The following is a 16,578-nucleotide window of genomic DNA, read 5'->3' on the forward strand; positions in this document are numbered from 1 at the left end:
TAATTATAATCTCTGATCATCAATTTCTCAAAAAAAATCCCCAAAGGCAAAAAAATGATACATGAGATAAGAACTAGTAGGCAAAGCAGTGTGAGATAGGGCTGAGATTATTATTTATTTTTCAGACATAATTTTTTTAAAACAAAATCACTGCTCATCATTAATCCATTCTAGAGTACAATATTGCTAAGATGATATTATATTTTACTGGTTAAATTCATTTATTGTTATGGGTACTTAATTCTATACTGGTAGTTTAGTTAAATTTGTATCCTCTTGATATGGTACTTGATTTTGTGGGCCATGCCTATGTGAAATTTGCATTTTGTTAAAAACTATTCTTGGGTTTCATCATACTAACTAGGTTGCTACTAGTATTACAATATCATTACATATTGGAGTTATTCACCATCCATTTAAACTTTTTTTGTTTGTATCTAGTTTTTGACAGTTTTTGATAAATAAAAGTCAAATATGGATTATTAGTTTATATATATAGTTTTGGTTAACCTAAGGTAAAACACCTGCATATTGGCCTGAGTTTTTAATACACCAATACAGTAATACAGTTAAATTTTATTTAGCCTGTAAATTGACCTAAGGAACTTTGGAACTTTGTTTACATTTTCAACTTCTACAGTTAGATTTCATTTAGCCTGTATTTTGACCTAAGGAACTTTGGAACTTTGCTTAGATTTTCAACTTCTGTATCTTGTAATAGTATATCTGCCTTTCTGTAAATAGCATTACATTCTAATCTAGGTTATCTTGAACTCTTTAAATAGATGCATACCTTGTTTTTAAAGTATTAAAGGTAACATTTACAGGTATGTAGGACAATGACCAAGAAAAGTGATCTAAATAAAAACTTTTTATTTCAATATACGATAAATAACCAAGTTATTTGTATATATGTACATGTAACATAATTTTAATTAAACTTATACATGGGATAAACCTCAGGAAGACAGCAACCAAGTCATAAACAGCAACTAAAAATGAACATACAGCAGTTTTCTTCTGATATGATCAGAGAAGATGAGCAGAGGACCTGTAATGTCATCTGGGGTCAGTCAGCCACCAACAAGAGCATTCATGGATGACAGCAAAGTCAGTCCTTGAAGGCAAGTGGGTGTTACAAGATCTAGGTGAGCTTATAGACTGGGCACGTATGAACTTCAAGCCATCAAAGTCAAGGAGTCTGATATTAAAGAAAGGAAAGGTGCAGGACAGAAAGATCATGATTGGAGGAGACATCATCCAACAAACATGGAGAAACCAGTCAAAAGCTTGGGCAAGTGGTTTAGAGACTCCTTGAACAAAATAGACAGTGTAGATGAGATGGTATCACAGACAGGGAAGTGGATTGACATTATTGACAAGTCTGGTTTACCTGGGAACAAGGCGTGGTGCTACCAGCATGGAATATTAACAAGGATAACATGGCCTCTGTTAATGTAAGAAGTACCTCTAACCAAGGTTGAAAGTTTAGAGAGGATGTTCAACAGACACTTACGCAAATGGCTAGGGGTTCCAAAGAGTTTTAGCAGCATTGGCATGTACAGTACCAGTTCAAAACTTCAACTACCACTGTCTTCTATTACAGAGGAGTTTAAAGTCACCAAAACCAGACAAGTTATGATGCTAAGAGACAGTAAAGATGACAAGGTGAAAGAGGTAAATGTTGATGTCAGGACAGGAAGGAAATGGGTGGCCAAGAGCATTGTTGAAGATGCAGAGAGCCGATTAAGACATAGAGACATCAGGGCAACTTGGTTTTGGCAACATTCAGCAACCATTATGGCAGTCAGCAGATGCAAGACATAGAAGGGAACTTGTTCAGCAAGAAGTTCGTCGTGGAAAAGAAGAAGATTGACAAGTAAGAGCTGTCAGTATGAAACAACAAGCACAATATATGAAATGGGAAATGGCAAGACCAAGAAAGATCAGTTGGCATGAGATGCGATGAATGGACGGCAAGAAGATGAGCTTCTTACTAAGATCAGTAAACAACGTACTACCAACACTTACAAACCTTACAAAGTGGAAACTGATTGAAGGCACTAGTTGTAAGTTGTGTGTTACACTAGCAAACCTAGAACATGCTTTGTTGTCTTGCAGGACAGCTCTGAAGGATGGCAGGTACACATGGCGTCATGACCAAGTACTTCGAGAAATAGCAGCAGTCTTGGACACACAGAGAAAGAAGAAGACTAAGATTGAGAAGTTCAATTGCTTAAGTTCATCAACTTCATCAAAGGTCAGGAGGACAGTCATCAAAAAACACATACAGCAAAGCCAGTGGTATTCTAGCAACAGCGAATGACTGGGAGATGCAAGCCAATATTGTGGGAAAGACCACCTTCCCAAGAGAGATTATAACAACAATCCTCCGACCAGACATTGTGCTGTGGTCCAGAATCAGCAGATAGGTCATATGTGTAGAGCTTACAGTGCCATGGGAATCAAGACTGGAAGAAGCCCATGAGAGAAAGCTTGCCAAGTACCAGATATTAGTAACAGACATCCGAGAGAAGAATTGGAGGACAAGGTATTTTCCAGTTGAGGTAGGCTGTAGAGGCTTGTTTCTCAAACATTGTGGAGAGCCTTTGGGTCCCTAGGACTAACTGGACCAGTAAGAAGAAGCTTGGTTGGAAAAGTTGGGACACAGGCAGAGGAAGCTTCTGGTTGGGTAAGGAGGAAGAAGAGCAGTGGAAGAGTTAGCTGTTTCCTGGCTGAGTCTGATCAACTCAGTCGGCGCACCCCTGGAGATTGTCGTGGACAGCGCAGAAACAGTCGAGAAGAGGGGATCCACCCGATGATGGAACCAACTGAGCAGTGGAAACACTGTATTTAAGGTATGATGATGTTGATGGATGGTTGTTTTTTACAGGTCCATGCAGTGACAAATTCAATGCATATTCAAGATGATAACATGCTACTATGATTTGAATATGAACCCTCATATAGACATGTTGAGCCAAATTTATAACATGTGAGTACTCTCAGATCTGTTCCTAGTGTCTTTTTGTTGTCGGGATGTACAAGTACCCGGCCACATCCACTAGTATTTTTGTCCATCTGATGAGTTACGCCTTTTTCAACTGATTTTTATAGTTCGTTCTTATATTGTACTGTTATACTACTGTCCCAGGTAAGAGGGAGGGTTGGGATCCCGCTAACATGTTAAAACCCACCACATTATTTATGTATGTGTCTGACCCAAGTCAGGAGCCTGTAATTCAGTGGTTGTCGTTTGTTTATGTGTTACATATTTGTTTCTCGCTCATTTTCTTATATAAATAGGGCCGTTAGTTTTCTCATTTGAATTGTTTTACATTGTCAAATTGCCTTTTATAGTTGACTATGCAGTATGAGCTTTGCTCATTGTTGAAGGCCATACAGTGACCTGTAGTTGTTAATTTCTGTTTTATTTTGGTCTCTTGTGGACAGTTGTCTCATTGGCAATCATACCACATCTTCTTTTTTATAGTTCAAACGCAGACATTGTTCCCTACTCAAACACTTTATTCAGACTCTGAGGCCAACCCAAACCTTGCTCTTACTCCTTAATATTACAGGCAAGGCAGAGATGTAACTGATATCAATTTTAAAGTCTTAGGTTTGATCTGGCCAGGGATCAAACCCATTTTTCCCTCACTCAAGGCCAGCACACTGCCATAAGACCACAAAGTAGGTTTTAATAATAAGTTTGAGTATGTAACCTGAAACATTGAAAGTTCAAATTGACAATAATAAAAAAATCTAGAGCTGTTTGCATAGGAGGACCAATTATATGGATTTCAATTGTTGCTGTGAATTTCAGTATTGCGACAATGACATTTTAAGATGTTAGGCTTTCAGTCAAACATGTATCAATGTTAAAGGTCAATCAACTTCATAGGGGTCAAAGGTCCTAGCAACAATCACCTAACTTGACAAATTACATTCCCATAATGCATCTGCACAGTTTATATACCATAAGTAACAGTTTTGCCCCAACACACAATTAACTATCAAAGGAGTCAGGGTCAAGGTCAGAATGACTTTATAATTAGTATTTGACACATACCATTCTCATGATGCATCTGCATAAAAAATATCAAAATTAGTGCTTTAAATGTTTAAAAGTTATGCACAGAATACAGCCAATGTTTTACTATCATAGATTTTTTAAAGGTCAAAATCAATGATATAACAATTTTTTAAAAAAAATCATCAAAATAGAAACCAGTTAATTATAACCAGTTAATTATTAAAAATAAGTGCTTGACTTCTGATCCCTAAAATGGGGGGAAGGTCATGTCAATCCTTTCTTATGGATATCTTGGTTGTTTATCATATGAGCTGAGTTGGTCAGGAATCAACCTTATGCAAACAAATAGCAATACATCTGTTAACCTATTTTGATTTTTTTTTGTGTTGAAAAAATCTCAATGCAAAGTCTATAACTGTTTGAAATTGATTTCATATGTGAACCCTACAAAATAAACCAAACTTCAACTTTTATTGATATTCAAACCTTCTTAAATCAATCAAAGTCATATAGATGTACATATATTATTGGACTTGGATAAAGTCAATGATGTACATATATTATTGGACTTGGATAAAGTCAATGATGTACATATATTATTGGACTTGGATAAAGTCAATGATGTACATATATTATTGGACTTGGATAAAGTCAATGATGTACATATATTATTGGACTTGGATAAAGTCAATGATGTACATATATTATTGAACTTGGATAAAGTCATATAGATGTACATATATTATTGGACTTGGATAAAGTCAAATACATGTACATATATTATTGGACTTGGATAAAGTCAATGATGTACATATATTATTGGACTTGGATAAAGTCAATGATGTACATATATTATTGAACTTGGATAAAGTCATATAGATGTACATATATTATTGGACTTGGATAAAGTCAAATACATGTACATATATTATTGAACTTGGATAAGGTCTTTTTATATCCGACCCAGCTCATATATATTGAAATATATTTTTTTTAATTATATCACTTTTATTTAGACTTTAAATTGAATGAACATAGTAAATGCTTAATCTCTTCCTCTAGTCAAAACATTTCAATTTATGGCATAATTAAGTATCCAAAAAAAATCAATTGAACAATTCCATGTTATCACAAACTAAAGACAACTTGTAGAAATCTAGACTAACATCCTAAATTTTACGGTGATATTGTACTTACAAAGCGCGGAAATCACTATGTGATCCGTGTAAACTCATCGAACCTTTAAACAAACTTATAAGTAAGGGTTATTGTACCAATATTGTAATTAGATCTCTGAATATAGTTTACATTGGCACTAATATCGATTTTGTCATTAGCAAATTAAAACATAACTAAATTGTATCTTTTTATGAGGCGGGATGTATAGAGACACACACACTTTAATTTTTATCTCTAAAGAAGTTGCTCCTCACTATCCTACTACCTGTCGATACATTTATTTTTGGCATTGCACAAGTCATGTCTTCTCTGACTGTTCATGACGTTAAAATACTAAATCCCTGGGATGTGTTTTAGTTGATTTTAGTATCTGATGCATGATTTTTTATTATTAATTGTTTTTGGCTTTTAACTAGCTGTCAGTAACTGCGAGTACTCTCAAATTATACTTTCTTGTTAATTTGACCTGTTGATGCTATTTGTAATGCTTTTTTGTTATTTTATATTAATATGGATCTTGTCTATATACCAGCTTTGATTATTTGGAATATCTACTTATTTTCACTTCTGTGTACTACATTTGTATGAACATCAAGATTATTCTCCCTAAATCTGTACAGGAACGTTTTATCCAGCTCTAATTGTATAGTTTTATTGTTGATATTCATTAAAAAGGGAGAAGATTTGGTACCATTAAAACGTTTAATCCCGCTGCAAATGTTTGCACCTGTCCTAAGTCAGGAATCTGATGTACAGTAGTTGTCGTTTGTTTATGTAATTTATACGTGTTTCTGGTTTCTCGTTTTTCAAGTAGATTAGACTGTTGGTTTTTCCGTTTGAATGGTTTTACACTAGTAATTTTGGGGCCCTTTATAGCTTGTTTTTTAGTGTGAGCCAAGGCTCCATGTTGAAGGCCGTACATTGACCTATAATGATTTACTTTATAAATTGTAATTTGGATGAAGAGTTGTCTCATAGGCACTCACACCACATCTTCCTATATCTATAAATCAAAAGAACATGCTCAATCTTTCTTTGAATAAGAAACTTCAGATTTCCTTTAAGTTAATCATTGAACTAGTGGACTTTGGTCCATACATTTGGAAAGGATTAAACTGAGAAAGTCCAGACTAATTTTGATTGGCTAGCCAAAGTTGATTATTCAGTTACAATTTTCTTCATGTAGATAATGCATGATGGCTGAGTATAAAGTCATCTGTATTTTGTAACTTGCTTTTATCTTAATCATAATAAAGGTCAAAAATTCATGATCGTAGTATCTTATATTTAGAGCATTTATAAACCATATCCCTATCTATAACCCATGCATTTTTTTTCAAATGAGTTTATCTTGTGTAAACTAAAGATCTGATTTTTTTTATCCTTGTTTGGAAATGGTACATATTACAACCTCAATTTTAATCTAATGATCAAATGTTTATTTGGAAGTCAAATACTTATATATTTCATCATGTTCTATAACATACATTTGCATGCTTCAGAGTTTTATAATAATAATAATAAATTCTTTATTTAAAGAGGGTAAAAACACTTAGTTATAATAAACTAATCTTCCCCGAGGCCCTCATAGAAAGGTTTGACCAGAACTTACTGTTTTTAAATCCTAAATTTTGCAAACAATTAGATTTATTGTTTAATTGTTGTTTTAATGCCGATTTCAGCACTATTGTGTATATTTTGGATGCCAGCTTAAATTGGTTGAAGGAAACTGAGAACAGAGAACACCACAGACCTTTGGCATGAAAAGTGGCAATCCAAGCTATTTAAGATTGAAGTCAAACTCAACTTAAATGTGTGGATTGTAAACTCACAACCTCATTGTTAACCCTCAAGTGATACAGTAGATAAACTATTTAGACGACTCGGCCATAACAACAAATTTAACATTACTGCAGACCCAAGACCACAATTAATGACCCCTCTTTCCGTTGTCTACAAATATAGTGGCTTTTAATTAAAGTGTATTTTTTCTTAATTTTTTTACTTTCCATTCCTTATTCCTTATACCTGTAGTTATATTTTACATGGATGCATCTTGTTTATGAATACTAAGAGAATAAGTTTTTAGAATGCATGCATAGAGAGGTGAAATAAATTTTTGGTACTTGTCTTTTAACTGGTTTTAATATTGAAAGAGTGATTAGGCCAGGTGCAAAAAGGTAATATTTACAGTTTTCAGAACATCTCTTGACTTGTCCATATGAGTATGGATGTGTTTTGGCTAAATTTGTAAGATACTGGAGAGCAATCATTTCTGATTGTCGGATATATTTTTGGACTAGTACTGTACTTAACACACACAAAATATTTGAAAAAAAGATTTATTGCATTTTTTAATGAGTTAAAACGTTATAAAGAATTAATAGAGGAATTTAATTGTGGTCTGTGACCTGCAAGTCAAGAAGCAGGTCCAATAAGCCCTACAGCCTAGCATCAAACTATGATAAAATGGCTGTACTACAAATGTATCCTTACTAACTAAAAAAATAGAAAATGGGTCTGTTTTTTAATCTATACATCAGTCATTTTATGAAGACAAAATTCGCAAAAATTTCAATTTCTCAATAAATTCAATGAAATACCCAGTAGGTCAATTTGAATTTGGTTTTAGCACTGGAAACATAAAACGCATGAATCATACACGAGGGATCTTTTAACATTATGTTTGTTATAACAAATCATCTGAATTGAATATTTTGTTTATCAAACCCTGCTTTCTAAGTTTCCAGGACCAAAGTATGGTTGAAACCCGGAAAATTTTGTCATAACAGGCTGAAGATACGAAGGGGACATACACACTTTATACGTCAAAGATACACACTGACAACACCATGGAAACAAGAATGTGTCCAAAGTACACTGATGCTCCACTCGCAATATCATTTTCTATGTTCAGTGGATCATGAAATTGGGGTCAAAACTCTAATTTTGCATTATAATTAGAAAGATCATATCATAGGGAACACGTGTACCAAGTTTCCAGTTGATTGGACTAAAGCTTAATCAAAAACTACCTTGACCAAAAACTTTAACCTGAATCAGGACAGACAGACGAACCTATGAACAAACAGATGGACAAAAACAGATGGACAAACAGACCCACAGACTTGAAAACATAATGCCCCTCTACTATTGTAGGTGGGGCAAAAAAAAAGTGAACAAAGACGTTAGGAAAAGAAACACATAAAAAACTAAAGACTGGACAACTGGAACCCACACAAAAAACAACAAAAGTCTCTGGTGCTCGTGAATATTAAAGAGATCTATATCCACAGGTTTGAACTTGTCATGTAGCTTGAGGTAAGTACAAATTAAGTGATGTATCAAGGTATGCGTATGATATTTTTCCAAGTTAAGTGCTTGAGATATAATTCATGATATTTGACAGACTTTGCAGTACTGTATCTGTGGTTTCCTTTATTTCAAGTTTGATGGGATAGATTGGTTTAACAAAGTCAAAAACTTTTTATTTAGTGGGAGGACATTGTCTATACAGCAAAAGCTGAACTTAAAAGATGATACCGGCTTATATGAATAAAGGAACAAGTTTGCAGAAGGAACACAGTTGGTTCACAAGTAATGCAGATTAATTGCAGCATATTTGTTTTCAATAAAAGTAATCTGGCATCAACAAAATGTTTCAGAGATTTTTTGTTTGAATCAGAATGATTTTTTACAAAGAATAATTCTGTGTTGATATAAAACTTGTGTCTTTTCACTTGTATTATTGAATAAATATTCAATGGGATCGTTAAATTCCTTCTAAGAGAAATCATTCATTGATTAATTAACCTAACAAAAAAAATCTTCTAAGTAGATGAAAATACATGTACTGCATGTGATGTTGTATTTAGTAAATATACAGTAAATTCAGAAATAACTGTGTGCATTCATTTTTGCGATTTTCTCATTTTAGACTAAAATGCGATATCAATTTTTGCAATATTGAGAAAAATTCTGTTTAATTCATATAAAACAAGAATGTGTTCCTAGTACATGAATGCCCCATCCACACTATCATTTTCTATGTTCAGTGGAACGTGAAAATGGGGTATAATTTCTAATTTGGCATTAAAATTAGAAAGATCATATCTAAGGGAACATGTTTACTAAGTTTCAAGTTGATTGGACTTCCACTTCATCAAAATCTACCTCGACCAAAAACTTTAACCTGAAGCAGGACAGACGGACGGATGGCCAGACGGACAGATGAACAGATGGACGAACAAACAAACGAACGGACGCACAGACCAGAAAACATAATGCCCATAAGTGGGGCATAAAAATTCAAAATGTATGCTTTATCTATTGCGATTGTATCCCTGTCACATTTTTAGCAATAATAACTGAATTTACAGTGGATTAATATAGTATATTGATTCCGTACCCCTGCACCAAAGGCAAGGACATACACAACTCCTGGTAAAATCATGTCGGCCAGGTCAGAGACTGATATGTCTTCTGTGGAAAAGAATCCAGTACCAACACCAAGGTCAAGGACTCAGACTGCAACAGTAACATCTGCAAGATCCATGCATGGACTGAACAAAGTGGGCACACCTAAAAATACTCCACAGTATAATCCTCGCCATAGAAGGTCAAGGTCATCCAATGCTGAGATATGGTTGGATCACAGACCTCCAGGATCAGTAGAACTTGGCACTGTTTTACAACCAAAACTTAAGAAGAAGAAATCTGTGTCTAAGCTAGAGGTTAAGGATACTAAGGAGGCTACCAAGTATATCCTCACTCATCAAGATATAGATTCAGCAGGAGAATTAGAAACCAAACTAATATCAAGGGAAACATGTTACCAACAGCTGGTGGTGGAACTGCCGTGGTATTTAATGATGTAGAGACTCTAAAACAGATATCCCCAGGTAGTAGGAAGAGACGTAGTTCTTGTCCACAGCTTACGGACTATGATGGAGACTGGACAGATGTGGAAGATAGATGTGAAATAGCCATTGAAGGTCTAGGAAGATAAGTAGAGGAACAGAAAAAGTATCTAGAGTGTAGATATGTGTTGTATAGACAGAATGTGATCTTAACATATCCAAATACAAAGTCTGCAAAAAGAAGGATTATGTAGAGGACTGCCCTGATGATTCTTGATAAAATCATGTCTTTAGTAATTTTACAAAAATTAAAAGGGGCATTCATTGTTTAAATATTTCCTCTTATACATTTTGCTGAACTGATAATGATGTAGCATTTGTTGTGATGTGCAGTACAATTTTGTAAATTTCCCATGATTCAATAATGTTTTAACTTAACTAATTCATGAAATCATTCTATAGATTCAAACTATTTGCCTTTTGTTTCCTCCTGTGTCATTCCATTCCTTGTTAACCTTATATCATATAAGAAATTGAAAAGTTTATAGAATCAGGAGGTTTTGAAAATTTGTCAATTGAACATCTTATATCCCATGAAATGGAACAGATCTGTACAAGATAAACACAATGAGAAAATGATATACATGTACATATGTGACCAGCCACGACATATCCAGGCTTATGGAGGTAGAACGTCATTGTGAGAAAAACGCCGTTAACTATATGTGACTAGCCACTTCCGGGCTTAGGAGGGTACATTGTCTAAAATTTGCTTTTTGTATATTTACCTAGAATATTCCGAAACAAAACTCTCTGTCATGGTATTATGACATATTTGTTGTAATAGCAATGAAACGAGTCATTTCGAATACCGGTGTGAAAATGAGACTGTTCTATGACAACTTTTATTTATTGAAGGCACTAATATATAAAACACAAAATTATTGTATTTATTGGCTCTTAGTGATGTTCAATAGCGTATTTGAATAAAACTTCAAAGACTTAAATTTACTACAATACAAACAATTCTTAGCTCTATTTTAGAACATGTAATTTAAACTTGTTGAAATGAAGTTAGTTTAAAATTTGCCAAAGTAAGCTTTAAGAATTCCTTTTTTTAATTTAGATTTATGATGCATGTCTCTATACATAGTATGCGACGCGTAACAGTTTATAAGTTGGTGTTCTCTTATATGCATTTGATACGGTGCATTTATTATGGATATATTTCAGACTTCATTTATAAAAGGAAATCTATAGAGCAGAAATTTATTTTTTTTTGTATCAATTTAAAATGGTGATTCAAATCTCTTCAAATGATAAAGTAAAACTTCTTCAAAACTTATATATGATGTAAAGTTCGGCGTCCACAAAAAAGAAGCCAAGGAAAGTGTTTATCTCTTCTTCACAAATACGTATTTTATTGAATCTCGATATTTATCATGTTTATAATTTTTCTATCAATGACTTCTACCTCCATAGGCCTGCAAATGTCATGGCGGGTCACATATTTCAGCAACACTACCGAAAAAAAAGCTACAACATGATTGGTGATCAGCATCATTTTGAATTTTTTCCATCATTAGAAAAATCAAATTATTCAGGGTTTCTTATGATTTAATGGGTGCTAGTTCTGTATATGTTTTGCCTTTTATTTGTTTTAATAGTAAACAAATGTGTTTGTATAGTTTTTGTAAGTGTCCATTTTGTAAATAGAATATAATGATTATAGCTATTGTGATATAAGTTATATTTATAACACTTCTCCACATTTGTTTTTTTGTGATAATTTACTTTTATTTTAAAGAATATGCAGATTTTGATGTGTTACTAAAGAGAAAACAAAATTAGCATAACAATTATTTCTTTATGTGAAAAAAAGCAAATAAAAATTAAATGTTATGAATGATTTCTGAATTTGAGTTTTCTGAATTTGACATTTTTACAGCTTGATTTTTAACTGAAGATGTTTATATATACTATTAGTTTGCTTCTATCATAATTTATCTTTGCAATGCTTAGTCATGTTTGCTTCTAAAGTTAATCATTTCATGTATATAACACCCATTTTGTTTTTATTGAACAAAGATTTCTTTTCTCTCAGATTTTATGTTTAATTTCACATTTTGTTTCTCAAGTCCATAAACATGATTTTGTATCATTTACTTTTGACTCTTCCTGTGAAAATGAAACTAGCAAGAAAACTTCCTAATTAAGAACACAAAATCCCTACTCATATTCTTTATCTTGTCTTATATTATTGTCTTTATGTAAATATGTTTATCATCAGATCTGAACCTCTTTAACGTATATTGTCACATATATGTAAATATTGGCTGTCAGTATTTTTTCACCTTTATTTTATGTATAAATATATGTTATAAAATGTAAATATAAAAAAATATATATATAGTATATTGATAGTCCTAAATACAATAGCTTTACAACAACTACCAATAAACTTAAACATAATCCAAGAAAATGAAAGTCATATAAACCAAACAAGAAATACATGTACACCTGAAAACCATTCAGTACACTAAATATAGTTGACCTATTGCTTATAATTTTCTAAGAAACAGACTTAACCAAGAAAACTAAACATTGACCAATGAACCATGAATATGAGGTCAAGGTCAGATGAACCATGCCAGGTAGACATGTACAGCTTACAATTCTTCCATTTAACAAATATAGTTGACCTATTGCTTATAGTTTAAGAAAAAAAGACAAAAACTCATAAACTTAACTTTGACCACTGAACCATGAAAATAAGGTCAAGGTCAGATGAAACCTGACAGTTAGACATGTAGCCAAAGCAGAGGCAATTTATTTCAACCACAAACACAAAATCATGAAATCAAACTTTATATTTCCATGAAGTAAATTTTGTGGCTTTCAGCTTTTCCAGCCCTTTGGTTTGGTTGTTGTCTTTTTGACGCATTCCCCATTTCCACTCTCAACCCCCCCCCCGCAAAAAAAAATTGACTTTTCTTCATGAAATACATCTCATGCAGCCTAACAAATCATACAAAATTATGACTGTTTGAAAAGCATGGATATTATATCTTTTTAAAGAAAATATAAATACAAAATCTTACCTGAAGTGTATTTGAATATAAAAATCTACGAGTATGATTTTGTCCTAATGGAGATCTTAAAACGATCTGTAAACTGTCTGGATCATTCTCCTCGGGCTCTTTAGGAAGAATTATTTTCTGTAACAACACAATAAATTTTTAACATTCTGGTAATTTTTTAAAACACTTAAGCTAGCACAACACACTTTATCTTAAAAAATTCAAACTTATATTTGATCTTGGCATCTAGTAGTTGTTATGGAAATAAAACACACACATACAGTATGAAAATGTAAGGAGTAAACTGGTGACAGCATTATATGACATGATTACGATTTTTTCATGAGGTTCTGCATAGAGGTCTTTCATTCCTGTAGTATATTATTTAAATTTTACAGTAACTTTCTCTATTCTTTATATCTTAGCACCTTATTATTCTCTATTCTTTACTAATCTTTGCCCATTTTTCTTCAGATTTGGCTGATTAGTCTCTATTCTGTACACCCAATTAAGTTGTTACATGTTGTCTCGAAATCAATATTTTGAATCTCATTTTCTACAGAATTCCCTTTTTAAAATTTATCAAATTAAAACCCTTATCACCCTTATCCGTGTCAGATATTTCTACCTTTCTTTGTTTCCTTTTAGCTTCTCTTTCTTGCTCTTGTCTAACTTGCTCCAGGTATTCTTCATTTATATTCTCTTCAAGTCTACGGAATCTTACTTCATCTGTTTGTTCATCAGAATCTTGTACATCTCCCTGTTAGATATAATAATATGTACAGCATAAATATTTTAGCAAAATGTCTCTTTTGTTTTGTATTTTTTTTAATAATGAGTTGTAAAACAGTATGTATTTAGAAGACTTTCCAATTTGGTTTTCCCTGCATAATAATTATATGGTTTTGCGACAATAAAATGATGACATTATGAATAGTAGTGGATGTGTTTGTGCATTACTGTGAGCTTTTAAAGTTACAATTATCAAATTATTAGTAAAGTTGTAAATGATAAATCAAGACATGATGTTAATTAAGGACTGGACCATAGCGCCTACTTACTCCTAAAACTTCACCTTTTCCTTTCCAAGCTGGTCCCAGAAATCTATAATGTTCTTCTTCCTTTTGTCTTTTCTTTGCCTCCTCTCTGGGTATAAGTATCTTTTCTTTATATGCCTCTGTCTGAAAGAAAAGGTTATTGTCTGATCAAAATAAAATGTGTACACTTTACATCTGGTAATCAGCCACTGTAGGCTATAATACAGGTGTTGTTAAATATATGCATTTGGTATTTTGTAGAGCAAATATCAATTTAATAATTCATAGTGATTACAACGATGACAAAAATGCATTTAAATTTATACAAATTTATTTTTGACATTGCTCACTACAAGAATGTGTCTTCCTACAGTGTTAAATAAGATTTTGTATGAAATGTACTCCAATTTACACAGGTAGACTTCTATATAGTAAAACAGCAAACTTATATGTTTAATATTCTAATACGGTTCATCGGAACTCAACAGAATTGTAAGTGTTAATTCTCTAGTCTTGGGATGATACAGATTTTGTCATGCATGTTCATGATTGAAAGTTGTATGGTGACCTCGAGATACCTATTTCGTGCTAACTTGTGTTGCCGTGTTTTTGACATAAACCCCACATCTCTTTTAATATAAAAGTAATACAGTATCACTCAATAGTATCATAGTGGTTTAAGATAAGCAATATAAACAAGTTTACAATAAATAATACATGACAGATTGTAAGGTATTTAAATAGCTCATGCTAATTCTCTTTTAACATTAACAGAATAAAATTAAATAGAAGAATTGAGTTAAATTTCTTATGGTTTATTTTTCTCTCATGTCATTAGTTTCAATTTTATAGTGAAACTATATAATGCAGAGGCAACTACCTCCACAACCTAAAGATGGTATGTGACACTACAGGGAGATAACTCTCTAAAAATCAGCTAAATGTTTAAATAGTGTTCTTTTGTTAAGAAATATTAAGCTTCTCAAAGATTAAAATTAGTGTTTGTCAAACTGCTATATATCCAATAGAATTATTTTTCAATAAAGTGTGTAGTACAATTTTTCTGAATTTTTTAGATTTTTGTCAACATTTCACGATCAATCGCACTAGAGGCGAACACGCCACCATGAAATCAGAGAGGCAGTTATGGTATAATTATGACAAACCTTAATTTGATAGTCTTTTTGTATCTTTTCTCTGCAGACCTCTTGTTCTTTTTTATGTTCATTATCATTCGGTTCTGAAATTTGAAAAAAAAAGAATAAAAGATTTATTGTTCAAATTATCCAAAACTTTTAATTTGAATATAAGAAGATACATATACAAAGATGTACTTGGTGTGTAACTTCTTATGATACTACTAAATATCAAATATCTTATTGATTCGGGCATTATAAAACAATTGAGGAAAACTAATATTTTTAAGTAATTTCTTATGTACCAAACCAGGGCCCTTGGTAATAAAACTTAATTCAGAACTTGGAAGTACACAATTTTGATTGATTGAATTCTAAATCTGAGAACTAAGTTGTACTCATTTCTTTCCCCAATATTGTCCAGTAGAATATAATCCATGACTCAAATCTCATTTTTGTTAATCTTGGATTGCTGATGTTTTTGCCAAAAATACAAAAAAATGGTAATCATAATCATTCAAGGGCAACAACTATTATAAGAAAATTATTGACAACTTCTTTGTTGACTAACTTGTATATTACACATCAGTTTTTTTTATTAAAGGTTAAATGAACCATGCCACACAAGCAATCATACAATGTACCAAATAAAAATATCCTATTACTTATAATCAGTGAGTTATAACATGACAAACAGTCTTTGCACCATGAAAATGAGGTCAAGTAAGATGGACATAAGAAAGACAATACTTCAAAACAAAAGGCATATGTATACAAGGTATGACATATACACATATATTTCCCTCTAAAATTTACAACTTTTATCAAGCAGTTTGTCCCAGGCAGATCAAAAATTGGTAAAAATCATCATTGTTACAGAAGGAGACTGCAGGGCTAAATAATATCGATGAACAAGAAATATACCAATGATTATTCAACTGCATAACAAATAGCATTGACTTGCTATTATAAGTTCCTCTTAAAGTGATCTAATTACAAACTTACACAAAGTAAACTGTAATATTTATAAAGTATACAGATCATTTCAGATATTCAGATTATTTGTCTTTGCCATCAAGGTTACAAAAATAGAGTTAATCTGATGTTACTATCATTAAAATACATCATAAGTTTGTAGGTAAAAAAAGAAAAATTTCCATATGTTTGGACTAAGGAGCCTAAATGACAAAGGCAAAACGTCTACTTTTCTTATCTTGTTTGGTCAGTTTTCAATTCTGAAGAAATTTATGT

General features: G+C 32.4%; 1 protein-coding gene across 1 annotated transcript in view; it reads right to left on the minus strand.

Moving 5' to 3' along the window:
• Window positions 1-16,578, minus strand: part of LOC143045984 (UBX domain-containing protein 8-like) — a 46,720-nt gene that overhangs the window by 14,732 nt on the left and 15,410 nt on the right. The window contains exons 3-6 of the mRNA XM_076218892.1: window positions 15,358-15,431; window positions 14,216-14,335; window positions 13,783-13,914; window positions 13,176-13,292 (exon numbers count right to left, since the gene is read on the minus strand). Coding sequence (XP_076075007.1) covers window positions 13,176-13,292; window positions 13,783-13,914; window positions 14,216-14,335; window positions 15,358-15,431 — 443 coding nt within the window. The remainder of the gene's footprint in view (window positions 1-13,175; window positions 13,293-13,782; window positions 13,915-14,215; window positions 14,336-15,357; window positions 15,432-16,578) is intronic.

The sequence above is a fragment of the Mytilus galloprovincialis genome, chromosome 9, assembly GCF_965363235.1.
Source record: "Mytilus galloprovincialis chromosome 9, xbMytGall1.hap1.1, whole genome shotgun sequence".
NCBI lineage: Eukaryota > Metazoa > Mollusca > Bivalvia > Mytilida > Mytilidae > Mytilus > Mytilus galloprovincialis.